General features: G+C 45.1%; 1 protein-coding gene across 1 annotated transcript in view; it reads right to left on the bottom strand.

Moving 5' to 3' along the window:
* The window catches only part of LOC135221680 (centromere protein K-like), a 132,556-nt gene that overhangs the window by 50,800 nt on the left and 54,338 nt on the right, over window positions 1-27,418 (bottom strand). Inside the window, exon 3 of the mRNA XM_064259407.1 lies at window positions 14,266-14,344. Within this exon, the coding sequence (XP_064115477.1) occupies window positions 14,266-14,344 (79 nt within the window). The remainder of the gene's footprint in view (window positions 1-14,265; window positions 14,345-27,418) is intronic.

Genomic DNA, 27,418 nt, shown 5'->3' on the forward strand with positions numbered 1-27,418 from the left:
TCTGCCAGTGGCGTCTGCTTCCCGTTCGGACTGAGGGAAAGAGGTGATGCTATTGCCACTTACGACGTCACTTCCATCGATGACATGACTCCCAGTTGTCTCTGCTGCACTGCATCATTCATCTATGTTGTCATTGTTTGCTGCCGTGACATCTCTGCCATACAGTTTGCTGCATCTCCTTTTCATGTCGTCGGAGCCTTCTCTTGCTGATCCATCTGAGGCTTTATGCCAAGCGGTTCTTAAGAGACTGAACTATGTTTTAAAAGATAAGTTGGCTGCCATGTCGGCTGGGAGGACTGGAAGCAAGCGTGTTGCATCACCCCCGCCTCCTGCGAAGAGATTGTGTAAGGAGCCAGACAGCACTGGCTCCTTACACAATCTCTTCTCCCCCATCGCCGTGTCGGCGTATCAAGTGTTGGAGCTAAGGACTTTGCCCTTTCTTTGTCTGTGAGTGAGGAGCAGCACATCCGTGTTCCTGAGAGTGTTGGTGTTTCGGAGTGTGTTAGTGTATCTTCCCCTATGCGATCTGCAGTGGCTGCTTTGTCCTCTGCATCGAGTTGAAAGCGTGTTGCAACCTCCCTGTTCGTGTACGTTGCATGTGCTTCCACTTCTTCTCCAGGCCCTATTCATCGCTGTAAGGATCTCAAGGCGCCTGTCAAGAGGTCGAAGGCTGGGAGCGCGGAGTTAGTGCAGCAGTAGTGTTTGCCTGCCCCTCTCCCTCGTACTTCCAGGAGTTCGACTCCAAGGGATTCTCATTTATCTCGAGTGTTTGGGATTCCTCACCGACACACGTTCATATGTCTGCCATGCCTGTGCCTGTACGCGGCCATGTTAGAGAGTGCGTAGTGATGTCCCTAGTGTTGTGGTTGGTTCATCGCAGGAGGTGGCACTTGGATTCAGCCCAGACAGGTTAGTTGGTGTTTCAGGCTGTTTGGCTGCTGGTTCTTCCATTAATTTCCATGAGGAAGGTGCTTTAGATAAGCCTGCACACCCTTCTCATCGTCATTCTCCGTTGCCAGAGCAGGAGGAGGGAGACGCAAGAGTTTTTGTCTTCCTTTACAGAAGTTGTCGATCTCATCCGTGGATTAAAAAATTTGGAGTAGGACTCAGGCTCGGTCGTCTTGCACTCCTTCCTACTTGGAAACCTTGCTGGGAGCTACGCATTATGCCAAATCATTGTTTCAACTTCCCTTGTCAGGGCACGTCCAGTCGGTCTTACATAAGGTAAACGCCTCTGTTTCAGATCGGGACGGTTTGCTTTGCTCTAGGGGCTCTTCCAAGCTGCTACCCCCGCCTCTCATGAGGTATAGGAAGTACTATGCTACGAACCCTGCTTTTTTCATGTCGTGTCATCTTAACCCGGACATCATTTGTCTGAAGCCGGGGTTGACTTTGGAGCAGGTGAGGTCAGTGGCTCCGTCCTCGTCTCCACAGGATGCCTCAGCGTTGGAGTCTACGGCAGCCTCCATGTTCCAGACGGTTTCTTGGCTGGACTTCTGGTCTATGCAAAGGGGTTGGTGAGTGCTTTCTCTCTTGCCAGTTTGTTGCAGTCCAGAGGCACAGTGTTTTTGTATCTGGCTCACCTAGTGTTAATTTATGGGCTAACCGTCTTCTGATTAGAAGAGACGCAGCTTTATCCAGGATGGAGAGGTTGGTTGACCCTGAATCCTTGTTGGCCTTAAGGAATGGAGATCTTTTGGAATCACAATTTCTGTTCCCTCCGACCGAGCTGGAGGATGTGATAGACCGGCGCCGGGCTGACAGAAAGGTCAGATCAGTGCACCAGGCTGTATCTAAGTCAGAGTCTTGTCCTCGGAGACGTCCGGCTCCTCCTCCCCCACCCGCCCAGCAGCAGTCATGAAGATCGTCGCCTGGTAAGCTGTCGAGGAGTTTGGTTTCAGCAGGGCCTCCCCGTTCATCCCAGCCTAGGTCAGAGGACCGACATCTCTTTCGCTCCCGTTCCTTTAGCTGAGAAGGGGCCCTAGGGGCCGAGGTAAAGGGGGTTGTCGGTAGGTTAGGCACCTCTCCCTCTCCTGTGCCACGGGTGGGGGGGTGCCTGGTGGGCCATTGGGCCAAGTGGCAGAGTTATGGGGCGGAGAAGTGGGTGGTAGATGTCCTTCAGGTGAGGTATCTACTGCCATTCTACTTCTCTCCCCCTCTCTCGGACAAGCTGCTGCTCAGGAGGGTGTATCCTCCAGATTCTGAGTAGTTCTTGGCTCTCCGGGAGGAAGTGCAGAAGATACTGGACAAGGATGTGATGGGGGAAGTGGTGTGTCAGTCTCCAGGGTTTTACAGTCACATCTTCTTGGTGCCCAAGGCATTGGGAGGTTGGAGACTTTTGATCGACTTATCCACCTTGAATCACTTCATAAGGAAGACAAGGTTCAAGATGGAGACCCCACGTTCAGTTTGGCAGCTGTGATGGAAAGCGACTTCGTGCTGTCAATAGATTTGAAAGATGCATACTTCCAGATCCCTATTCATCTGACATCCAGGAAGTTCCTTTGCTTCTCTCTCGGAGACAAGGTCTTCGAGTTCAAAGTCTTGTGCTTTGGGCTGACCACAGCCCCTCAAGTGTTTATAAGGGTCTTGTCTCTTGTCTCAACTTGGGCCCATGCTCAGGGGATCTGTTTGCTGAGGTACCTCGGTGATTGGTTGGTCTTGGCAGGTTCCAGGGAGAAGTTGATGCAGGACAGAGATCGTTTGCTTCGGTTTTGTCTAGAACTGGGCAATGTGGTCAACCAGGAAAGTCAAAACTTGTACCCAGTCAAAGGATTCTCTACCTGGGCATGGTCATTGATATGGCGGTTGCAAGAGTTTTCCTGTCAGATCAGAGGTTGGAGACGTTGCAAGTGGTAGCGTGCAACTTCCTGTCACAACCACATCAGTCAGCTCATCAGTGGCAGCAGCTTCTGGGAGTTTTGTCTTCCCTCGAGAAGCTGGTCCCTCATGAGCGTCTTCATCTTCGGTCTCTTCAATGAAGACGGGGAATTCTGGTCTCTGGTGGGGAACTCACCCCTGTTAAAGGTACCTCTGTCTCTGGAAGTGAGAGAAGATCTTTTGAAGGGTGTCCCTCTGAGTTCTCTCCCACTGGACTTCCTTCTGTTTTCAGACGCCTCCCTTGCAGGCTGGAGGGCTCATTTAGGCGGCCTCAGTGCCTCAGGCATTTGGAGGACAAGCAGGGGACATATCAATGTCTTGGAGTTGAAGGCAGCCTTCCTGGGTAATGAAGGAGTTTTGGGAGAAAGTGGTGGGTCATTCTGTTGTTCTCATGTCAGACAACACTGGTCACACCTGAACCATCGAGGTTCACCAGTGGGCGGTCAGCAATTTGGTAGAGCTCTCAGCCAGGTATATCCCAGGCAAACAGAATGTGGTCACAGACAAACTCAGTCATTGGGATCACATCCTAGGCACAGAGTGGACCTTTTTGTGACCCAGTTCAACAGGAAACTGGAGATATTCTGTTCAGTGGTTCTAGATCCTTTAGGTTTATGCTTTCACTCTGTTATGTTTGATCCGTCAAGTTCTGAACAGGCTGATGAGCTTACAGGGTCTCAGGATGACTTTGGTAGACCCTCTGTGGCCTCAGGCGGAATGGTTTCCAGATCTGCTGTCGTCGTTGTCGAAGGTTTCAACAGAAATTCCCCCTTGGCAGCATCTCCTGCATCAGCTGCGTGCAGAAAGGTCCCACCAGTCAGTAGAATCCCTGTCTCTTCACAGTTGGAGGCTATCAAGTATCTCTTCCGAGCAAGAGGCTTTTCTCAGACACCAGCAGGGTATATGTCCAGCAGTCTCAGAAAGTTGACCTCTGCAGTTTACCAAGGCAAATGGGCGATCTACTATGATTGGTGTCATAAACGGGGTTTTTCTCCACTTGGAACCTCTATTGAGCACAAAGCAGACTTTTAACCTTCCTCAGAGATGAGAAACGTTTGTCTGCTTCTGTCATTAGAGACTACTGGGCAGCTCTTGAGTTTAGTGTTACGCCTTAGAGGTATTGACATCTCGTCCTAGTAACTTTCCTTGCTGGTTAAGGGGTTTGTGCAATTGAGTTCTCCTAGGGAGCTCAAGCCCTCGATGTGGGTTGTTTCCTTGTTTCTGAGAAGCTTCACTAAGGGTCCACATGAGCCCTTGCATCACTCATCTGACAGGAACTTGATGCTGAAGACAGTTTTCCTCCTGGTCTTGGCATTTTCGAAGAGAGTGGGAGAGCTGCATGGTCTGAGCTATTATGTGAAGCACACCAGGGGTTGGGGGTCAAGAATCCTTCGAATTTGTCCTGGAATTCATGGCCAAGACCCAGAATCCCTCTGTGCACGATGATAGGTTCACTTTCTTTTCCGTTCCATCACTGAATGACTTTGTGGGTGGTGATGCTCAAGAACTTTTGTTGTGTCCTGTCCAGGACCTACATTGCTATCTTAAAAGGACACAGCACCTTAGGGCTGGCTGCCACAGTACATATCTCTTTTTGGATACGGGAAGCCATCAGACAGGCATAAATGACTCTTGATGATTCTGCTGCCACGTCTGTGCAGGCTAGAGCGCATTACATTAAGGGTACTGGTCCCTCTCTGGCTTTCAAAAAGAACTTGGCTGTACATAGTGTGCTGAACACTGGTACTTGGTATGCCACTCCATGTTCACCTCTTTCTATCTTAAGGATGTTGCCCACAGATCTATGGACACATTTTCCCTGGGTCCTGTGGTGGCCGCCCAACAGATTGTGTTACTCATCATTGCCCTTAACAGGGCACATTTGTATCTTACCTAATATGATTGTGTGGATCTTTTGTACCTTTCCTTCTTCCTTTGGGCGGGTTAAGGAACAGACACATCATTCGTTGGACTCGTCTGATACAGGTGAGTAAGGTAGTCAGACTGATAGTTTGGTCACTTGGTATGCAAATAACCAACCCTTATTTGGTAGCACATACTCCCCTCCTTGGCAAGGGGGAATTGGGAGTAGTAACAAACCCTGGTGTGTTGGTTTGTTATTGGACAGTCAAAGTTTCTCTTTGGTTCCCAATGCAATTATTCTCCCATATATCATTGTATGTCGCTCAGTGTCTGGGTGGTTGTATATCATGTATCTAGCTTCTCACAGGCTTCAGTCCCTCTCTTGAAGTTATTTCTTCTGGAGCTGGACTGGTGGGTAGGCCCCCAGCCGGTTTAGGATGTCTTGTACCTCCCTCCAAGTATAAGTCTAACCTATTGTTCAATTTGTATTTTTCACACCTACAAACCTGAGGTCTTTATATTGCACTGCCCACCTCCAGCCGCCCCTCTTGTCTGCTAAGACATCCTGAGTTGGGAAAGACTTGACGCAGTGGCATGGTTGCGTGGTCCTTGACCACTCTTCACCCAATATACGCACGCATTGCCAGATCTCGCAAGATTCCTTGCTTTCATCTGCGATTTAACCGGATCCAGCTAGGCGCTAGAAATTATCCTATTTTTAAGGCCTCAGGTTTGTAGCTATGAAAAATACAAATTGTCTTAGAAAATTTGTCATATCAATTGTGACTTCTGGGCCTTTTTGAATGAGTGAGAATTTAATCTCATTAAAAAAAAGGGAGAGGATGAATTAAAAAAAAAAAGTCTGTGGCAATAAAGCAACTAAAATCATTGGATTTGTTTTATTGCCAGGGTCCCCTTTCTCCCCTTGCTAAAGATAGGGGTGGGATTGCTTCTGTAAGGCTAAGAATAGAAAAAATAAAGCAGGAACTGGATTTGACACTTACTTGCATCAGTCACCAGTTCCAGCATAGGATGGCTCGAATCTCACTCTCCGCCCAGAAAAAGAGAATGAAGGCTGGAGAGGAAGAAAGGCAGTCACTCTCACAAACTCAATTACTTCAATAATCATACACCTTAGGTAAGATGCTACCTGTCCTCTTAGAAGAACTGGGTAAGCTACACAACTTGTTCAGCAGCCACCACAGGTCCCAAGGAAAGTGTCCAAGGAGACTTGTGGACAATGTTCTGAAGGTAAAAGGACGTGAACATGGTCTGTCATGACCATACCCCAGCCTTCAGTACCTGAGGAACTGACAAATTCTTATGAATGTGAGGGATGGACCTGTGCCCCTGACTTCGTGAGCTCTCAGGTGGAATGCACTGGTGTTGTCTTCGCCAGCAGTGATGTATATGTACTACGCTTTCCTGGTTGTCGCAGGAAGCTAGAAAGAGTGTTCTTAGACAAGCAAGTACTAATAAAGAGTTGTTGACACTCAGGTCAGCGATGTTGAGTCCTCTTAAGATAGTACCACCGCACTCTAACAGGACACAATAGCATCTCGTGTGGATCACTACCAACAAAGTCCTCTAGGGAGGGGATTGTGAAGGACTCGAACCTGACACCAGGGACCGACAAGTTCTGAGTTTTTGCTGCAAAATCTGGGATGATTTCGAGTGTAACTGATCCTCATCCTCTCAAGTGTTTAACATTAAAGGAAAGCCCATGAGTTTGCCTACTCTTCACTAATGCCAGGGGAAGCAGAAAGATGGTCTTGAGGGTCAGATCCTTGTCTGATGACTCTTGCATAGGCTCGTACAGTGCACAAGTCAGGCTCCTCAAAATGAGTCTCATCCCATTTGGGGGGCCTAAGTAGCAAAATCTCCAATGATGAGAGATATCTATACTCCCTTCAAGCGCAAGACTAAGACGAGGGCGGCCCTTCGCCTTTTACAGCTGAAACAGAAAGAAGAGTCTCTTGGCAAAGGAAGACAAGGAGTCCGCAACCTGCTAAATAGTGGCTCCAACCGGATAGACCCCCTGTCCATGACATCAATAACAGGAGGCAGCCCATTTTCCCTGGTATACCACTGCAGAAGACTGTCTGAGGTATACATCCAGCTCTGTTGCTGCACAGCGAGAAAAGCTGCTTGCTCGCAAGCAGCTGTTAATACACAGGGACTGCACTGCCTGATGGAACTGTTCTACGTGCGGTTGACACAGAAGGTTGTGCCTTGGAAAGTAGAGCTAGCAGATCTGGATACCAAATGGCATGTGGCCACTTAGAAGCTACCGGAATCATTCAGTGATTGCAGGTGATCATTACCCTGTTGATTACCTTGCAAATCAGGCAAAACGAAGGAAGGCGTAAGCGTCAAAGTTGTCCCATGGGTGTTAAAATGTGCCCTCTACAGTGGCCCATGGGTCTGGCATGGTGGAGCAGAAGACATGAAGCTTTCTTCTGTGCCGGGTGGTGAACAAATCGATGGATGGAAGCTCCTATAGCTAGAGCAACCCCTCTGTAATGTCCATAGAAAAGGGGCCATTCTGTCCTTATCACTTGATTCTGGCAGCTGAGCTGGTCTGCCACTAAGTTCCTCGTGGCTGGAATGTATCTGGCTGACAGTTGTATCAAGTGAGCTACTGCACACTTATGCACCTGCATTGTCAACTGATGAAACAGAAGGGACACAAGGCCCCTTGCTTGTTGACATATGCCACTACTGTGGTGGTATCGCTCATCAACACCAATGATTGTCCTAACACCTGATCTTGAAACTCTTAGAGGGCCAGGAAGGCCGCCTTAAGTTCCAGGATATTGATGCGATGGTGCTTGTCATCTCTGTTCCACACACCCAACACAAGCAACTCCTCCAGTTGTGCACCCCATCCCTCAGTCTGAGATCAGAAGCACGTCAAGAGGGGGAGTATGCAGGTATACTCCTAATAAATACAAGGTTCCTGTTGTCTATCCACCAGTCTAAGTCCTGTCTCACTTCCTCCTATACAGGAATGGGTAAGGACTGGGGATCTTGAGTCTAGGATCAGAATTCCTTCATTCTCCCCTGGAGAGAACAAAGGTGAAGCCACCCATGAGGGACCAGCTTCTCCAAGGGCAATAGGTGACCGATGACAACTTGCCACTGCCGAGCTAGCAGGTCTTGTCGAGACAGGAACAGCTGCACTGCCTTCCTGAACCTGCTGATATGAGAGACTGAGGGAAAGACTCTTGCTACTACCGTATCTATCAGCATGCCCAGGTACTTTATCCTCTGCTTGGGGATGAGATCGGACTTCTTGAGATTTACTACAACCCCTAGGCTGCGGCAAAACTCCAGAAGGTGATCCTTGCCATGGTTCAACTGTGAGCTCCCCCACAGGTTTGCCATCTAGTGGGCCAGGTAGGAAATAACCCTAACTTCAGACTGGCTCAGTCTCTCAAAGATGGATTCCTCTCCAGGGATAATCAAACTGGAAACGGTAGCAACCTTGGAGACTGCGTGGAGAGCTGCCATGGCATTAGTTTCCAGTTTTTTATATGTGACTTACCCAGTAATTATAATGCTTAGTTTCCTACTCGATGGCAGCCTAAATTCAAATTTTGCGGGTAGCGATTCGATGGCTCAGTGTAGTATACAGTGCCACCCCCTACGGCAATACTAGGAACGACTTAGCTTATCACGTCACTCTGTTTTCTGCTGTGTTTCTGCTGTGCTCTACAAAACATTGAGTGCTTACAGCAGCTTGTTCTCGTTTTCCAGTTATATCACCGGATTTCGGTCGTGTTACAATCACCGGAATGCATTCACAGCCTTCGAGCAGGATGAGCCATGTCTTTGTTTATTTAGTTCAGATTAACATCTATTTTAGCCGGATACTTGCAGTCTCTGGGAATAATAATGGCCTTATAATAGTTCTTGAATGGATCACTATTCAAGATTCAAGTAGATCAAATACTTTTGCATATATCTTTTTACTTACCGGGCTTAACGTAAATTGTCAGTTAAAAATTGCCTTTAGTAACTAATCTTGATGTTAGTCATTCCTTTAGGACAAACTTTCATTTTTAGAATTTGTTTACTGGCCATGAACTATTAGCAAGACACCTTGCCAGTAACAGTTACCTTATAACAATCCTTTTACACGTGTGATTGTTCACCCGACATAGGCTATTCTCCAGCCGAAGGTAATGATTAGCTTAAAGTAATTCTGGAATGTTATCCATTCTTTTATCCAAAAAATCTTTGCATTTATATACTTACAGGGATTAGCCTACATGTAAGTCGCCCGTTAATGATTATCTTTAAAGTAATTCTTGAATGTGTAGGAATGTTTCATCATTCCATTAGGTGATATTTTGATTTTGGGATTTTGTTTACCGATCACAGTCTAGTCACAAATTGCCAGTAAATATAATTACCTTAAAGGGAATTTGCAAACGGTAAGACCTTCTTTTAGGTCAAGTGTTGACAATTGCACTTTCCTTTGCAGAAACAAAGATGGAGGTGGAAAATGTAGTAAGGAGAGTATGGTGTTATTGTTTGACTGTGGGAGGCCATAGGCGGACTGTTCCCGTCAATTGAGTATTAACTAACTACTGGGTTTTTGCTTCGGCGGTACTTTGGTCCGTTAAAAGAGAGAGCTGGGGTGGTCTCGGCATATGGAAGTATTTTCCTGGTGTCATACAGTGGTGAACGTTCACATTTGGTAACTTCACCTCAAGTCAATTTGCGGGGTACGACCCAAGGAGACTAAATTCCCGATAATTCTAAGTCTACTGGTGTTTTGCTTTGAGACTAAATATGAAAACTACTTTATATAAATTTACTAGTTTCAGAGCGTAAACGTGTATACAATAGTACATATCTGAATACAGTGGTACCTCGAGATACGAAATTAATCCGTTCTGAGGCGGCCTTCGTATCATGAGCTTTTCGTATCTTGGACCGCATTTTACATGTAAAATGGCTAATCCGTTCCAAGCCCTCCAAAAACACCCCAGTAAATTTCATAATGAAGCTAAATTGACCTATAAACAATGAAATACTACAACAATTTGGACCATTCAATACTTAACTTAATACATACAGGCAGTCTACGACGGGGGTTCTGTTCTTGAGACGCGTCGTAAGCCGAAAATCGTCGTAAGCCGGAACGACGCTTGGAAATATGTCTTAAACTAATAAAAAGTTATAAAAACCTTACTTGTAATCCTTTGGTTACACTACATGTTGTTTCCTGTAGTTTTATGTACAACCTGGAGTTATTTTCATAAAAGAATGCTGGTTCTTGAAGGTAAAAACTATTGTAATCCTCTGGTGACACTACATTCTTGAAGTTTTATGTACAACCTGGAGTGATTTTGCCAAATCTTGAGGGCTACAAGAACAGCTGATTACTATTTACGTATCATATAGACTAATTAAAGTAAACGTATCTTTAAATAGGCTTTATATTAGTATCAACAAAACATTTCCTGCCATGAGTCAGAGGCCGTTAAATGAAACTAACACTTCTCTGTCCTATCTGTTCAGAAAATAAACGTTACGTCAATCCCCGAGACCATTGTTGCCAAGGCCTCTCTCTCTCTCTCTCTCTCTCTCTCTCTCTCTCTCTCTCTCTCTCTCTCTCTCTCTCTCTCTGATCAAATTACACTGGAACTTTGACATACGATTGCCCTAATATACGAATGTTTTGAGATACAACAGAAAATTTGCGAAAATATAAGCTTTGATATAAAACGAAATATTTGAGATACGATTTTGCGATGAGTGTTAGTTGTATAGGCGACCGATAAATGGCGTTCAGTCTGTTTGTTTGTTGGTGCTGCATGTTAACACGTCGTTGTTTAGTTCGTTGTATTTGCGCCTATTTTTCGTGTTATTTTGTCTATTTTATTATTAACCATGGGTCTCAAGGCTAAAGACAAAGCAGGTGATAAGAAAAAACCCAAGAAAATGATTTCGATGGAAGCAAAACAGGAAATTATATCGTCGATTTGGCAAACGAGTATGGTCGAAATCCTTCTACAATATCCACGATCATCAAGCAGAAGGAAGCTATAAAAACCTTCCAAAGGCATCACCATTATTTCTAAACTACGAACTGATTAAAAAAAATAAATAAAAATTAGTTTAGCAATGTTATTTCATTTGTATTTATTACGTAGTTATTAGTGTACATACGTAAATAAAAAGAGAACAAATCGTTCCCTGCCACCCTTCCCTACCTCCTCCCCCTGCTGGCCTCACGTCATCTTTCGTTGTGGCTCACGTCATCTTTCGTTGTGGTAAGTAAAATTCCTTTCTTTTTTTTAATTGATTTTATTAACATTTATTATCATTTATCACATTGCTATGTTATTTTATCATTATGTGTGTTATTACTCGTTTATTTGTGTATAAATTGTGTATATTATATGTAATTTAGCTGTGTTTAGGTGTGGTTTCATACCGCTAGAACGGATTAATACATATTACATTATTTTAAATGGGGGTGGGAAAAAAAATGCTTTGAGATACAACTGTTTTGATATACGACGATGGTAACGGAACAAATTAAATTCGTATGTCAAGGTTCCAGTGTACTGGATAATGTCTCTCTTTGGATACTTCGATTTTGCCAAATCTTGAGGGCTACAAGAACAGTTGATTACTATTTACGTATCATATAGACTAATTAAAGTAAACGTATCTTTAAATAGCTTATATTATTAGTATCAACAAAACATTTACTGGCATGAGTCAGAGGCCGTTTAACGAAACGAACACTTCTCTGTCCTTAACTCGGAGCGTCGGAAGACGCCTCTCTCTCTCTCTCTCATCTCTCTCTCTCTCTCTCTCTCTCTCTCTATCTTCTCTTCTCTCTCTCTCTCGTCTCTCTCTCTCTCTCTCTCTCTCTCTCTCTCTCTCTCTCTCTCTCTCTGATCAAATTACTGGATAATGTCTCTCTTTGGATACTTGGAATTTGCGTTGTAATCTAACCAGAAACTTCGTTTTGTTATTATTACTGGAAACAAGCAATGATTTTTTCATTATTTGCGCTTTTGGACTGTTATATGTAAACTTTGCGCACCGCAAGCTAGTATGTATTCATTCGCTCGGAAACTAGTTCCGCATATGAGGCGTCACTAAAAAACATTGAAAAATCATCATAACCTCAAAATTTTTGTTGTAATCTAACCAGAAACTTATTTTTATTAATATACTGTGCTAAACTATAAAGGATTTTTATCATAGTATGCGTTTTTTAAAAGCGTTGTTAACTCGGAGCGTCGGAAGCGTCAGCGTCGTAACCTCGGAACAAGCGTCGTAACCCAGGACGGATTTTTCCATTGAATATTTAAGAAAAAGTGTCGTAACCTTGGAACGTCGTAACCCGGGGACCGCCTGTACTACTAATATACCCGTAAATAAAGTGTATTAGTGTACATGGTATACAAGAAATACTGTACGTATGTAGTAAATTGTGGAAGCTTACCTTTCGAGTGAGGCTATCTCCGAAATTGGCGACAGAGGAGGAGGACAAACGGCAGATACATACATACACTTAACTTTACGAAACACATTAAAAAATGTAAGGAAAACATACATAAACTAAACTTTACGAAACACATTAACAAAACTGTAACACTTAACTTTACAAAAAACTAAAATTAAATTTTTTTTTACATTTTTTTTTAACTTATAATTTTTTTTCTTAAATACAAAATTTCAACTTCTTCACCACTTTCAACTTTCTGTTTTTTAGTATCACTTGGTTCTTCCTTTTTGCTTACTCCTGCTAGTACTAAAGGGCTATTTAAAAAATAACTATCCAAGGAAGATTGCTTCTGCCTACTTTTCACAATGTTCCTGAAACGACTCAGACAAACGTCATCATGATTGCACTTTATGAAAAGCAGCTAGAACATCCTTAATTTCTACTGTTGTCATAGGGTCGTCCTCCTCCTCCTCGCCGCTGCTAAAGAACTCCTCTTGAACGACGTTATGTTGCATGGCCTCCAATTCTTTCAGGTCATCTGTCGTAAGCTCCTCTTGGTGCTCCTCGAGAAGGTTGTTGATGTCGTCCTCGTCGACAACCAGCCCCATGGACTTGCCGAGTGCAACGATCTTGTCAAGATCTGGTTGCAAAACAGATTCAGGATTGTCAACTGTTTCTGAATCTGCAGCACCAGCTTCGCCCACGTCGAATCCCTCGAAGTCTTGGGTGGATACGGCATCAGGCCAGAGTTTCCTCCACGAGGAATTCAAGGTTCGCCTCAAAACCTCCTGCCAAGCTTGGTCGATGAGTCGGATGCATATCACAACATCGAAATGCTCCTTCCAAAATTGACGCAAGGTGAGGTTTGTGGTATCGGTGATGTCGAAACATCTCTTGAAAAGTTGTTTCGTATACAGCTTCTTGAAGTTCGATATCACTTGCTGGTCCAAGGGGTGGTGTTAGGCGGAAGATAAAGAACCTTGATGAAGGAATACTCCGCTAGGATATCTTCTTCGAGGCCAGGAGGGTGAGCAGGGGCACTGTCTAACACAAGCAGGCATTTCAGAGGGAGGCGCTTCTCTTCCAAGAATTTCTTCACTGTCGGGCCGAAAAATTTCGATTTATGGTGAATTTATGAAATAAACTTTTTCCTTACGTCCGCACGGTAACTCTTCCGAAAAAATCATAAATTTTTTTGTCCGATTGTCGTAATGTTTGCACCATTTTAAATTAGCCGTTACATAAAGTTTCATATATGAAAATGTGCGCAATTTCATTTAGAATACAACCAAAAACAACCCATGGTTGTAGCTTTTATCAGTTTTGAAATACTCTTATATAAATAACGATAAATAGAAAAAATGTGTCCTTTGGTCAACTTTAACTCGACCGAAATGGTCGAAAACAGCAATTGTAAGCTACAACACTTACAGTCTAGTAATATTCAATCAATTACCTTCATTTTGCAATAAACAGGAAATCTCTAGCACAATATTTCGATTTATGGTGAATTTTTAAAAACATTTTTAAAGTCCGAGTGTTACGAATTCATGCATTATTTTGTGATAATATTTTCTCTTGTGTTGCCTTGATCGTTTTACAAAGTGTTATATTACCAAAATGATTGCAATTTAGTGTACAATACAATGGTAAAAAATTAACTTGTTAGCTTTAACTGTTTTGCTCACACCGCGATTTGTATACAATTATATATGAAATTTTTTTTCGCGGTCATATATCACAATATTTATATATGACAATGATATTTTTTTCATTTCTGATGGTTGCATACTAAACTTCATGCAATGACAAAAAAGGAGCCAAAAATGAACTCTTAATCTTGAAAACTAAGCGTGCTGTGATTAAAAAAAAAAAAATTTCCGCTTCGGCGCTCACTAGCAAACGCCGCTGGCATACAGGAGATGATTTTTAAAATACCGCTTCGGCATTTAAGGGTTAACATACTAGTCAGTGTATAATACAGGTGCATTATAAATTATAAATTACAGTAAATCATTATAAATGAAATTGCACATACTTACTGGTTCAGGGTATAAAGTACTCAAAATGTACTGTAGCTCCCCTCGTAAAGTTTTGAAAGCTACCGCAGAGTCCTCTAACCTTAAAGAAATGAAAAACTATATTTAATAATAGATACTACACATATGGTGTACATTAACCATATAATTAGGAATACTTGAATGTGCACATATACTATTTTGTTAACATATACATCAAATCAGCATTACAAATCCATAGCCACTTTGAATTTGTACATACAGTGGTCCCCCCGTATTCATGGGGATGCATACCAGACCCCCCGTGAATAGTTAGAACCTGTGGATAGTTGGAACCCCTATAAAAATGCTTAAAACCTCCTATTTTGTTAATTAAAACTCAAGAAAAACCCACAAAAATTTTTTATATCTGGGTTTTTAAGTTTTATCACAAAAAGTGCATTTTATGATGAAATTGATTTAAAAAACCAGGAATTTGGGGATATATCTCAGAAAAAACAAGTTTTGACATAGGAAAACCTATTTTTGGTGGTCGCTGTTGAGTCCTCAAAGGAGTTACTCTCCCTGGTGTGTGCCAGCGCCCCTAGTAGATCAGACTAATATCAAAGAAATATCTTTTAGCCAGGTCTTTTAGCCAGGTATTATGCCATAATGACAAACACTATGACAAGTGATAGAGTATAATGGACTCAAAAGACAAGAAGGCATTTTTTCTCGTCTTCAGCAAAAGCTGTACCCAGTTTTCCTTTGTCAAAACCTGTAGAAGTGACTATTGCACATGCGCATCTGCCATCTTATTTTATATTCGGGCTGGCGAAAAGACCACAAACCATTACTCTGCTGGTCAACGCAGGAGGTACTTTTACCCAAATCCCATGGTTTTTTGCCAGGGAAGTGGGGGGGGTTTTGTGGACTCAACAGCGACTACCAAAAATAGGTTTTTCCTACGTCAAAACCTTTTTTTTTATAGCATAGTCGCTGTTTCGTCCTCAAAGGAGCATTATAAAGGGATTTTGACGAAGGAAAAATCTATTTCCGGGGGAAGACCTGTGTCGCCCGGTGAAAAGAATCCTGCTGCTCACTTTTCTAGTATAAATAGGTTCTAAATATACCAGAGAAAAAAGTTAGCATGGTATGCTGAGGTTACTACCCTCGTGCGAGCACCCTAAGGGTGTTGGGTATAAAGAACAAGGTGAGTGAAAGCCACTATTCACAGGTCTTCTGCCAATTAGAGGTTTCCTTTTTAAAATCCCTCTCATGGGATGGGCCGTTGCAACGGCCACACCTTCCCTCTCGCTACCGCTACTACTACCCGACCAGAGCGCCATCTGCAATCCTGGTTTTACACCCCTTTTGGCTTGGATTGGTATAGGGATGGGGAACCCAATTAGAGGGGCTGGGTTCACCGGGCGACACAGGTCTTCCCCCGGAAATAGATTTTTCCTTCGTCAAAATCCCTTTTCTGGGTTCGACCTGTGTTCGCCGGTGAAAAGTTACTGGAGTAAGGAAGGAGTTAATGAAACTTAAGGTTCATTTCAACTTAAATTTACTTACTTAATATTTACACTAGGTCCATTTAAATTTCAATTTACTTACTTACTACTTAGACTAAGACTTAAGCTATGACTTAGAAATAGTAATAACATGAAGATATCATACAAATGACAAGATATTCAGGCAATATCACATTCCCTGGATATGTACAGCGTGGTCCATAACATAATTGTGGACAAAATAATCTATGTACAATCTTTGGTGGCAGGATGACGCCCAGGCCCTCCCAACCCAGAGGAGAGAGGTATAGTGGGGAGTACGAGCGAGGCAGGTAGGAAGGAGTGTGTGTCAGGAAGGAGGAAGGGGTAAGGAGAATGATAAGATTCATAATTCGGGGGAGACTATGCTCCCTGCAGCAATTGCTGGGAATTTAAGGGCTTCTAAGTTCTTTAAATAGTGGCGCTTAAAAACTACTGGAGATTTCCAACCCGTATATCTCTTCAGGTCCACAAAATTCATATTTTGAAAGTAATTAATAGAGGTAGCCACCGCTCAGATATCATGGACATGTGGGACTGAATCCAGGTTGGCTTGTTTGATAAAGTAGAGTATTTGTTGTCTAATACCTTTAAGAGAAATAGTGCTGCCTTTTTGTCTAATGAAAAGAGGACCTGACGATGTTGCGGAGGTTCTGGCTAAGGAGGATCTAAGGGTAGTGACAGGGCATAATGATGTGGCCTGTGTCAAAGGGATGATTTTCCATGGAACCCATCTATTTTGTGGGTCCTCATTCTTAGCCAGGAAGCTTCGGTCTGGGGATAGTAGTACTTCCCCTGACGGGAGGAATTCTAGACAGCCGAGAGTTCAGATATTCTGCCGCCTGAGGCCATAGCCATTAGGAATAAAGTTTTCCTTAGTAGGGTTATATATGAGCATGTTTCATTGTTAGTGTCTGAGGCCAGTTTGACTACATCATTCAAGAACCAAGTGACCATATGAGGGTGGTCAGTTGGTCTTAGGCGGGCACATGCTCTCGGAATGGAAGAGAAGTATGTATCTGACAAGTTAATATCAAAGCCGATCTGAATTTTTTTTTTTTCAAGGCTGACTTGATTGTTGTAATAGTACTGGCGGCTAGGCCTTTCTCGAACAGGGTTCTGAAGAATGAAATTGCCAGATTAGTAGTCATTTTGTGGGCCTCTGATTCCTTCAGGAATTTGGCCAACTTTTTGACAGCCGAATCATATTGCCTGAGAGTTGAATCTCTTTTATCTAATTCTACAAATGCAATTCTACAAATGCAATGTTACATGGATCGATACTCGCGCCTTTTTTGGGCTGCAAACTTCATGAAGTCCATAAAGTTAGGGTATTCAGAATTCTTGAGGAAGCTGACACAGTTTGAGTTTGTACTATCTGTGTCAGTTTTGGGCGAGGGATCCGTTTGGGTCGGAGCTTCAGTTCTAAAAGAAGCGGAAACCAGTTGCTTTTCGGCCAATTGGGTGCCACTAATGCTACTTGACCTGTGAAGGATAGTAGCTTGTGCAAGACCTTCATCAGAAGATTCACTGGAGGAAATAGATAAATCTTCTGCCAGTTGTTCCAATCCATGGTCATCGCGTTTGTGGCATAGGCTAGAGGGTCCAGGTTGGGTGCCACGTAACATGGCAGCTTGTGGTTGGATTCTGTGGCAAATATGTCCACATGGAGGTCCGGGATTTGGTTGCAAATCCACTGGAATGAGTTCTTGTCCAGGGACCACTCTGATTCTAGTGGAGTAGTCCTGGAGAGTGCGTCCGCTATCACATTCTTGACCTCTGTCAGATGGGTTGCTGACAGGTGCCAATGATTTTCCGCTGCTAACGAAAATATTGCAATCAGTACGTGATTCAGTTTGCTTGACCTGGAACCTCCTCTGTTTATGCAGTGTACTACCACTAGGCTGTCCGAGACTATCCTCACATGGCTGTTCCTGGCCGGAGTTAGTTGCTTTAAGGTTAGGAAAACTGCCATAGCTTCTAGCACATTGATGTGGAACTGGCGGAACGTCTCCGACCATATTACTTGAGTCTTCTTGAACTGCGAGTATCCCCCCCAGCCACTCAGTGACGCGTCTGTATGAATTGTCAAAGACGGCGGAGGGAATTGCAGTGTTACTGCCTTGGACAAGTTCCTGTGCTTCGTCCATGGGTGAAGCCTCTTTGCTAGAATGGGTGGAATCACTGAAACTTTGTCTCTGAGATTGATGTTGGCTCTCTTTCTCCAGACTCGATTGATATCCTTCAATCTGGCTCTTAATGTCTGTTACTGATGAAAATTGAAGCAAACCGAGGATTCTCTCTTTGGTACGACGAGAGGCCGTCTTGTTCCCGAGGAACTGTTTAGTAGCTGCCGCTATCTGCTTGGCCTTCCTGGGTGGAAGGGATAGCCTGTGTTTTATTAGGTCCCATTGGATTCCCAACCATTGAAAGTGGGAAGCCCGTTCCAGCCGTGATTTCTCTCTGTTTATCTGGAAGCCCAGAAACTCCAGGAGTTCTATTACTCTGGCTGTCGACCTGCGGCATTCCTCGACGCTGGCTGCCCAGATGAGCCAGTCGTCTAGATAGGCTACCAACATGATCCCCTTGGCTCTTAGTTCTTGGATTATAGTCTCTCCTAGCTTGGTGAATATCCTGGGCGCAATGTTGAGCCCAAATGGGATCACCCTGAATGAGTAAGCTTTGTTCCCTAGCCTGAAGCCTAGGTGCGGGGAAAAGTTCCTTGCTATCGGAACATGATAGTAAGCGTCTGTAAGATCTATTGAGGTGGTGACGGCCCCACGGGGAAGTAGGGTCCGCACCTGCGAGACTGTCAGCATACGGAATTTGTCGCAAAGAATGTATGAATTGAGCTTTGACAAGTCCAGAATCACTCTTCTTTTGTCTGCTTCCTTCTTTGGAACAGTAAACAGACGTCCTTGAAATTTTAGTCTCCTTAATTTCTTTATGGCCTTCTTGTAGATCTTTGGTGTATTCCATCAGGTCTGTTGTTGGGATCTGGAAGAAGTTTATAGGTGGTGGGGGCCCTTTCTTCCATTTCCATCCCAGGCCCTTGGAGATTATACTGTGGGCTCATGGACTGAAGGTCCAGTGGTCTCGATAGATATAATCTCCCTCCTACCTGCGGGCTCTCACTGGTTGGCTGCAGGTTTGTACCCTCTGCCTCCTCGGAAAACTCTACCCTTTGAGCCGCTTCGTAGCCGGGAGCTACCTCTGGCTCTGCTGCTACCTGCATGCCTATGGTAGCTACGAAAAGATTCCCTAGTTTCATAGGTGGGGTTAAAGGCGGGGGAGGTTATGATGGCTGTAGAGGTTGAGGGTTGCTGAGCAGGCGGAGTCTGTAGCAAAACAAACTGCTGCTGTGGCTGGGTCTTTGATGTTGATGGCTTCCCAACTTGTGATATTGGGAGTGCCTGAACCATCGTCTGAGGTCGAGAGGGCTTATAGGGATTGTACCTCCTCGGCCTCTTTCTTGCTCTAGCTTGCTGGCCGGGTGCTTTAAACTTCTGAACTTCCATTTAGAAGGAAGTCCCCACCTAACTCGGAGGCTCTGGTTGGCCCTGGCGGCTTTCCGCAAGACATCATCCACCTCTGTCAGAGGGAACAAGTTCTCTCCCCAGATTGATGCTTTTATCAATCTGTTTGGCTCATGCCTGATGGAAGCCTCCGCTAGGATGTATTTCCTGCAAGTTCGCCTTGCTATTCCAAAGTCATATAGGTCTGACTGAAAAGTCTGTAATAGACTTTTCGTCAGGACTTGGAATACTTGCTCGTCCCTGTATGTGGTGGCTACCAACTCCATCGAAGTGATGGAGTTGATAGACCTTGCCAGTCTCGACCTTGCCTCGCATTCGGACTTAATCAGGTTCTCCGGGAGTTTGGGCAGCTTCTCGGAGAATAAGGTGGAGGCATAGTCCACGTCCAGTTTACCTGCCGTAAACGTGGCTGGGGCTTCATTCCAAAACTCCCTACTCGCAGGGAGGTAGCCTCTGTTTCCTTCAAAGCTGGGGTAGGGTTATCCTCAGCTAAGGCTTGCAAAGTTAGCTCCGCCACCTTGTCGGTGCAGGGCGACGGAACTCGCTCCAGGGTCACAAACATGGTGTACGTGCCCTTGTGAGGCGTCAACCTGGTGTTAACGCGCTCCTACTCGGCCATGGTGCGTGCCTAGGCAGCTTGGGCTTGTTCCCTCGGGAAGATCACCGTTTCTTTCGGGACCTTGTCAACTCTTACTAGCGCGTGCGTGCTCTGCTAGTCTGACAAACCTGGGGAAGGGGAACTGGAGGCCTTTTGGGAAAGCTCAAAGTCCTTCAGAGGCTGGGTTCCACACCCTTCAATGGTTAATTTCCCATCTATGTATAGGGCATGCATAGCAAGCCTTCATGGATTGTTCTTATTGAAGGGGGGGAAGCTTGGAGGCATCCAGCACCGCCATTGCCAGCGCTGGAGATCCGGGGTGGAGAAATCGGGTCATCATATCCTGGAGCGGTTTGATCTTCTCGGCCACTATGTAAGAAACTGACTGGCCGGAGATTTCAGATCCGGAGGCGCGTCGCAACAACTCAAACCTCTCGTCTACTGCGTCCCTAACCTTCGACAAGAGAAGGTTAGTGAGCAATTCGTGGTCTATGCCGGACTCCGTCGCCTTGGGTTTGGAGGACTTTGATCTCGATCCCTTCGAGGGGAGAGAGCCCTTGGCAGCAGGTGACTTGTCATATGATGTCGACGGCCGTGGGGTTGGAGATGACTCACTCGCTGCTGACGGAGTTGGCTTTGATTCCTTGGGCAGGGATTTCGGTCTAACTGATTTTTCTTTGGGATGAACCGACCGTGAGCTGTCCCAAGTAGGGGCGGGCTTGGAGAAGCCCCGGAGAGAAGAGGAAGAAGGAGTCGGACTCAGGAGACTACCTGCCTCACTTACCTCTCCACTTACCTCCTCCAGGGCCATAGGCTCTACATGGATATTGATGGCTGCCACGTCTGCCATCAAATCCTCTTGGTCATCCGGCAGGGGTGCCGTCTCCACCCGGATGGCGTTGATGATGGAGACTGCCAGATGAGGTGGTACTGATGCCGAGGGGGACCCCTTGAACAAAAGGGGGCTCCCAGGCTGGCATCTAAGATGTAAGGGTGACCTGATGGCGCGTTCCTTCCGTACGTACCCGGAAACCCAGCGCCTCAGGTCCGTCCTCACGTTCTGGCGGGCTTCTTCGGCTGTCTGCTCATTCAAGAGGAGCATCACCATCTCATAACAGATGGTGCACGCCTCCGGTTGCCAAACCATGTAAGGAGGCTTCCCCTCCTCGGCTACGAAGGGCACCGAGCAGTTGGCGTGCGAACGACACACCTCGTGCCCAACGGTCTCGCCTAGGGAGGCGGAGCACCCCGGTGACTGGCAGCTCACCTTCTGTAATAGTAATTGTTAAGGAGTCTCAGCCTCAAGGAGGGCCGGAGCTCCTCCGGCAAGGGCATGCAACTTAAACTAGACAATGTTCAAGTTTTTTACTCATTAACATATTCAATTCACTAACTAATATATATTCAATTCACTGAATAGCTTCAATTCATATCTTTAAATTTAACTGCCTGCTCTCGATCCCACTCCAGGGTTCGATGTAAGCCTAGTATTTGAGATCTGATACCCGCCAGACCTGGGAGGAGGACTGGCCTCAACTCCGTATGACTGGCCGGACCAGAAGGCTACGTGTTAACGTAGGCATCTACATGATCTCCAAGGATTGAGAACTGAGATATGGCAGGTTTAATTCAACACTCCGGTGGCGGATGTGGGGGTGAGTCATTGTCCGCCGGCACCACAAGGGTCTGGAGCTGTAGTGGGTAGGGGGGGTGGGTAGGGGGGGTGGGAGGGTGGTCGGTCGTGATCGCCAGGCCACCTACCTGATCAGGTGACAAAAAACTTAAAACTCACAAATTTTCATCCTAAATATTTCAAAGTTTTAAGATCAAATAATTTCTGGTCCAATGTCAAGCCACTAGTTTCAGTAAATAAGATAACGAAAACACATAGGATATACTTTTAGCATAAAGTTCTATGGTGACTTACCTAAGTATGCTGGTTATGGTTGCGACCTTCACGCACCTTCCCCAGCGTGGTGCCTATGGGGTCAGGACTAACCATACCACCTACTGATACGCAGTGCATTCGAATTTGTTCCAGCTCATGGCAGTAGTGTTTTAAGAATAATGACTCTGATGACCACTCAGTACATTCAGAAACTTCTTCAAATGATACATTTCTGAAAAAGGCCAATGATGTACTTACTTTCCTAATATCATGTGATCTACGAAAGTTAGGCTAAATCTCCTCTAGGATATGGCTATGTGGACAGTATCTTCAACTAAACCTACTAAACTCGAATTTATTCGATTCAGACTGGCCAGGAGGATAGATCCCATAATGTGAAAAGAGAGAGAGAGAGGGGCTCTCTTATCATTGATATCCCCCCCTTGAAGAGCCTTAACTCTATCAAGGGAAGAGGCATAAGGGTAATGGTTAAGGGCAGTTACCCCTACCTTATTAGTTTACTGGTTAAACTGATGGGTGGCAACTCTTCCACCTCTTCAGTGAATTAACTGAGATATTTAAATATATTTATTTTGAAAGAATAATTCATGTTAATTTACGTTGGGAAGAGATAGAGTTTTTAAAACTCTCTCTCTCTCTCCCACTATACAACAGGCTGTTGATAGCGTATCAAAACATGATATTCTAATATTATGTCGAGATGAGCTCAAACGCGCTCTTGAGCTGGGAGGGGGGGGGGGTTGAGCAAATTATTTTACGCGCCCCTCCCTAGCCCCCAGATTTACCCCAGGGTATGTCATGAGCGCGATCGGTACTTCTACGACAAAATAATCTTAATAGTAACAAGTGAACTCATGAATTAGGTACATTAAATGCAGAATTATGCTTTTGATTCATTTTTAATTCGACTAAAAATGGGTACCTAATTCACACGTGTTCTTGCTCATGATTATAAAATGGCGTGGGTATGCCGTCTTCCCTGCAATGCTTTCTACGGGGCCGACGGCTAATTTTGGAAGTCCTGCAACCTTATAAGTTACGAAAAACGTAAATTGGGGTACTCAGCTTCGATGCATGAGTAACATCTGCAGCGGCCATCCCGAACTAATCACAAAATCACCAAATAAATTGGAGCAAGAAAAAGCGTGTCACTAGTTCACGAGATCTAAAACAGGATTGCAGATGGCGCTCGGGTCGGGTAGTAGTAGCGGTAGCGAGAGGGAAGGTGTGGCCGTTGCAACGGCCCATCCCCTGAGAGGGATTTTGGAAAGGAAACCTCTAATTGGCAGAAGACCTGTGAATAGTGGCTTTCACTCGCCTTGTACTTTATACCCGACACCAATAGGGTGCTCACGCAAGGGTAGTAACCTCAGCATACCATGCTAACTTTTTTCTCTGGTATATTTAGAACCTATTTATACTAGAAAAGTGAGAAGCAGGATCCTTTTCACCGGCGAACACAGGTCGAACCCAGAAAAGAAATTGACAGGTGACGAAAACTTAAGCTCACAAATTTTCATCCTAAATATTTCAGTTTTAGATCAAATAATTTCTGGTCCAATGTCAAGCCACTAGTTCCAGTAAATAAGCCACCCATGAGGGACCAGCTTTTCCAAGGACGACAGTTACCCAATCACGATTGCCAATGCCGAGCTGGCTGTTCCTGTTGTGACAGAAACAGCTGTGCTGCCTTCCTGAACTTGCCTATACACGAGTCTGCGGGGAAGACTTGCTGCTGGCTTATCGATCAGCATGCCAAGGTACTTTATCCTCTGCTTGGGAATGAGATCCGACTTCTCGAAACTTAACAGGATCCCCAGATCATGACAAAAATTGAGATGGTCCCTGTCCTGTAGCAACTGCAAGCTCAAGCTTAAGCTTTCCAGGACCAACCAATCGTCGATACCTCAAGACGTATTGCTACCAAATGGGCCCAAGCTGAAACGAGGGTGAACACACTCGTGAACACCTGAAGGGCAGTTGAGAGTCTGAAGCACAGTGTCCTGAATTAAAATACTGTCCGGTCGAGAAAAAAGTGAAGGTAATTTTTGGAGGACTGATGAGTGGGTATTTGAAAATATGTATCCTTCAAGTCCACTGAAAACATGAAGTCATTCTCCCTGATTGAAGCGAGCACAAAGCATGCCGTTTCCATCGTGAACCGAATCTGGCAAACAAATCAGTTCAAAGGAAAGAGATCTATCACTGGCCTCCAGCCCCCCCCCCCAGACTTTTCTACTAAGAGCCCACTGTAGAAACCCAGAGACAGGTCTCGCACAACTTACACAGCTCCTTTGCTGAGCATGGCATGCACTTCTTCCTTCAGTGGTAGATCCTTGGCTGAACCAGGGATGTAAGTTTGAAGATAGACCAGAGAGATGGTGAGGGGTGACCTCGACTTGAAGGGGAGTAGATACCTTCCTGAAGAACATCTACTACCCTGTAGAAATGCTTCTAACGAGGCAAAGGAGGGGGAAGCAGCTTGTCTGAACGGTTAGACTTGAGTGAATTCTCCTGTCTGGAAACATGATTATTCACTTGGTAGAGGATACCTTTGGCCAAGGAGGACCATGACAACCCTGTAGAAACCTTAGCTTCCTTTTTTGGACCCCAAAAGGATTCTAACAGAGTCGGTAGAAGTCAAAGCCCTGGTCCCTTCTCCTAGGTCATTGTGCCGATGAATTAGCGCAACCTCTGCAAAAGTCATCTGGATCTCTAGGGTGCCTGCATCCTGAGGGAATGAGGGGATGGACCATCTGATCCTTCTAGAATATGTTCCTCCCAAGCTCCTCTTCCATTAGGAGGGAGAACCTTGTCAGACCCTGTGACCTTCCTGAACTACAGGAGCATACGATCTGTTCGGTACTAAAACTGAACCAGGAAGGTAGGCCCCTGTAGCTGAACCCTGAGGAGAGCCCTCCTCAGCTTTCTCCCTGATCACCTCACTCCTCCCAGTATAACCCCAGGAAGTCAAAGTGAGGTGAGGAAGACTGGATGCTCTCGCTCGCTCTGCTAGCAGAACTAGCGGCAGGAGCGAGTCACGAGCGATCACAAACTCGTGGTGGTGATCACGTCACGAGCCTACAAGAACGTTCTTCACCTGGAGAAACGTTCTCCTGAGGAAAGAAGCGAGACTCTCACATGGCAGGAGAGACGCTCGCCACCACTAGGACCAAGCGGTCGTGCCAACGTGACCGAGGACTGGATGGAGCTGAGCGAACCTAGCTGACATGAGCTTGAACAGTCCTCGCGACGCGTCCCAGTCTTCTTTGAGGCCGTAACCTCTCGAGAAGATTGAACGGGGGACCTCTTCTTGGTCTCAGTGCCTGCACAATCACGAGGAACCATCATGTCACCCTTGGGTACCAAGTGATCACAGAAAGTGACCACTGGGAAGATGTGAGGCACCCGAGTGACTCCCCCTTTCTTCCACTCCATACCTGAACCATGACATTGGGCGGTCTCAGCATTAATGACTCTGGATGCAAGCAAATCCAAAGATTTGCATGCACTTGGGGGAGCTCGTGAACAAGCGCCCAATACGGGACTAGACCTAGTGGTAGAACCACTAGGACTAGGAGAAGTGCAACCTGAAGGCTGCACTTCTCCGGCTGACGACACGCTAGACCCTGTGAGGACAGTGTGATTGTTCCTTTTCCCAAAGGAAAAGAAGAGTCAGTGGAAAATCCAGCTGCCTTTTCAGAATAAGAAGGTAAACCCTTAGAAGTCCCATGACTAGACTTCCTTGGGGGGGAGGGGGGGAGACCACCTTCTTCTTCGGCAGGGGAGCCTCAGAAGTCGAAGGGGAGGAGACAGCAGGCGATGACGACAAAGATGAAGACAATGAGGAAGACAACGACACCTTACGAAAACTCTAGGACTTCTTCATCAGCTTCTACAGGATGGCAGTCAAGCCCCATCCAAAGGGCAACTGGAGCAGGCACTGGAGCAGCAGTCGTAGAAACAATCACAGGTACGTCACCCAAAGCAGGAAGAGGGGCAGTGTGACGGGATAACAAGCTTAACCCCTTCCCACCCAGATGACGCAACCGCTTGCGAGTAGGCTATACCAGATAAACCCAAAATCAAATATCACAATCAGAGTATGCTTCTCCTCATTATTTATGTTTCTTTATTGATTATAATGTATATATGAAAGTGTATGTATGTGTGTATATATCTATGTATGAATTTCTATATATATGTATATGTGCATGTAGGTACTCGGAAACTGTCTTTATGTATATAGCTATATTCGTGATTTATACATTTTATTTTTTATTACTTTATTTATGTATATGTGTTCCTGGGTTTATATATATGTTCCTATACACACACACACACATATATATATCATCCTGAGACAAATAAACATCCACCCCGTGACTGGGATTGCTGAGGGAAGGAACAGGATCTGGCCAAGAATCATCAAAGATGTCAGACAACGACCGCCAACCTTCTTCTGTGACTGGCTCAATATCATCAAATAATTCGCAATCACTTACTGATTGCACACTATCTGATGTCTCATTTTCATCATCAGATTCCCCTGGTACATATATTTCATCTGAGGAATCTCCAGAGTCACCCATGACTAAAAAATACGAGCAGAAATTGATAAAGAAGCAACCAGAACGATAATCAAAAGAATTCTACAGTTGCACTATTGTCTATATGTGAGTCGACATGTCTGCCTGAGTGATAAATAACGGGAAAAGACAGGAAATATTGAAATACTGAGCTCCCATTGGTGAAATATGGTGACGTCTCAATTCCGTCACTGAAACGTCACGAGATGCCTTACTCCTTCGCTCTGATTGGCTAGTGGGCGGAGCTTATGTTTGACAAGGGATGAGAGAGCATATCCCAGCAACGAGAAGTCTTCAAATACACAATCCCAACACACCAGCTCTCGGTACAAAAGAGAGAGTGGAAGGACGTATTACGCTACGTCCTGGGATTACTTGCTGGCTGTCAAGTGACGTAGTACGGTACGTCCTGGGTGGGAAGGGGTTAAAAGCAAGCAGCAAATCCCCCCTACATAAACTTAATCTATCTGGCTACCAAACCCACCCTCAATCACACTTTCCTCTTTACACTGCAGAATACAGTAGGAGAATTGACTCATACCTCATACACAAACAAACAAACAAACTCCCAAACAAACAAACACGTACTTAACCGCTACTTCCATTCTGATCCCTCTTAACCTCGTCCGAATATAGCGAATCAACTTCCATACTAACATCCATGCTCCTGATTACACTCTTCTTACCCTTCTTTCTACCCACCTGTTTCCACTCACTGCTATCTAAATCACTCTCAGCCCTTTCCCCAATGTATTCAGTCTAGTCTCATCCTGTCCATCATCCTTACTAGCCTTCTTCTTTTCCTCAGCCCCCTTCTTATTCTTGTCCTCAGGTTTATCCTTATCCTGTGTCTTTCCCTTCTTTCCCTTACTTATCACAACCAAATCACCTTCGTCACTCATAGTCTCATCCACTTGCTCTTCCCCTTTCTTTGCCACTCCTGGCCCGTCACAAGACCCAGTAGACCTACCTCCTACAGCTCCCTCTCCCATGAATCCCTTCATCATTTCCTG

The sequence above is a fragment of the Macrobrachium nipponense genome, chromosome 3 (assembly GCF_015104395.2).
Source record: "Macrobrachium nipponense isolate FS-2020 chromosome 3, ASM1510439v2, whole genome shotgun sequence".
Lineage (NCBI taxonomy): Eukaryota > Metazoa > Arthropoda > Malacostraca > Decapoda > Palaemonidae > Macrobrachium > Macrobrachium nipponense.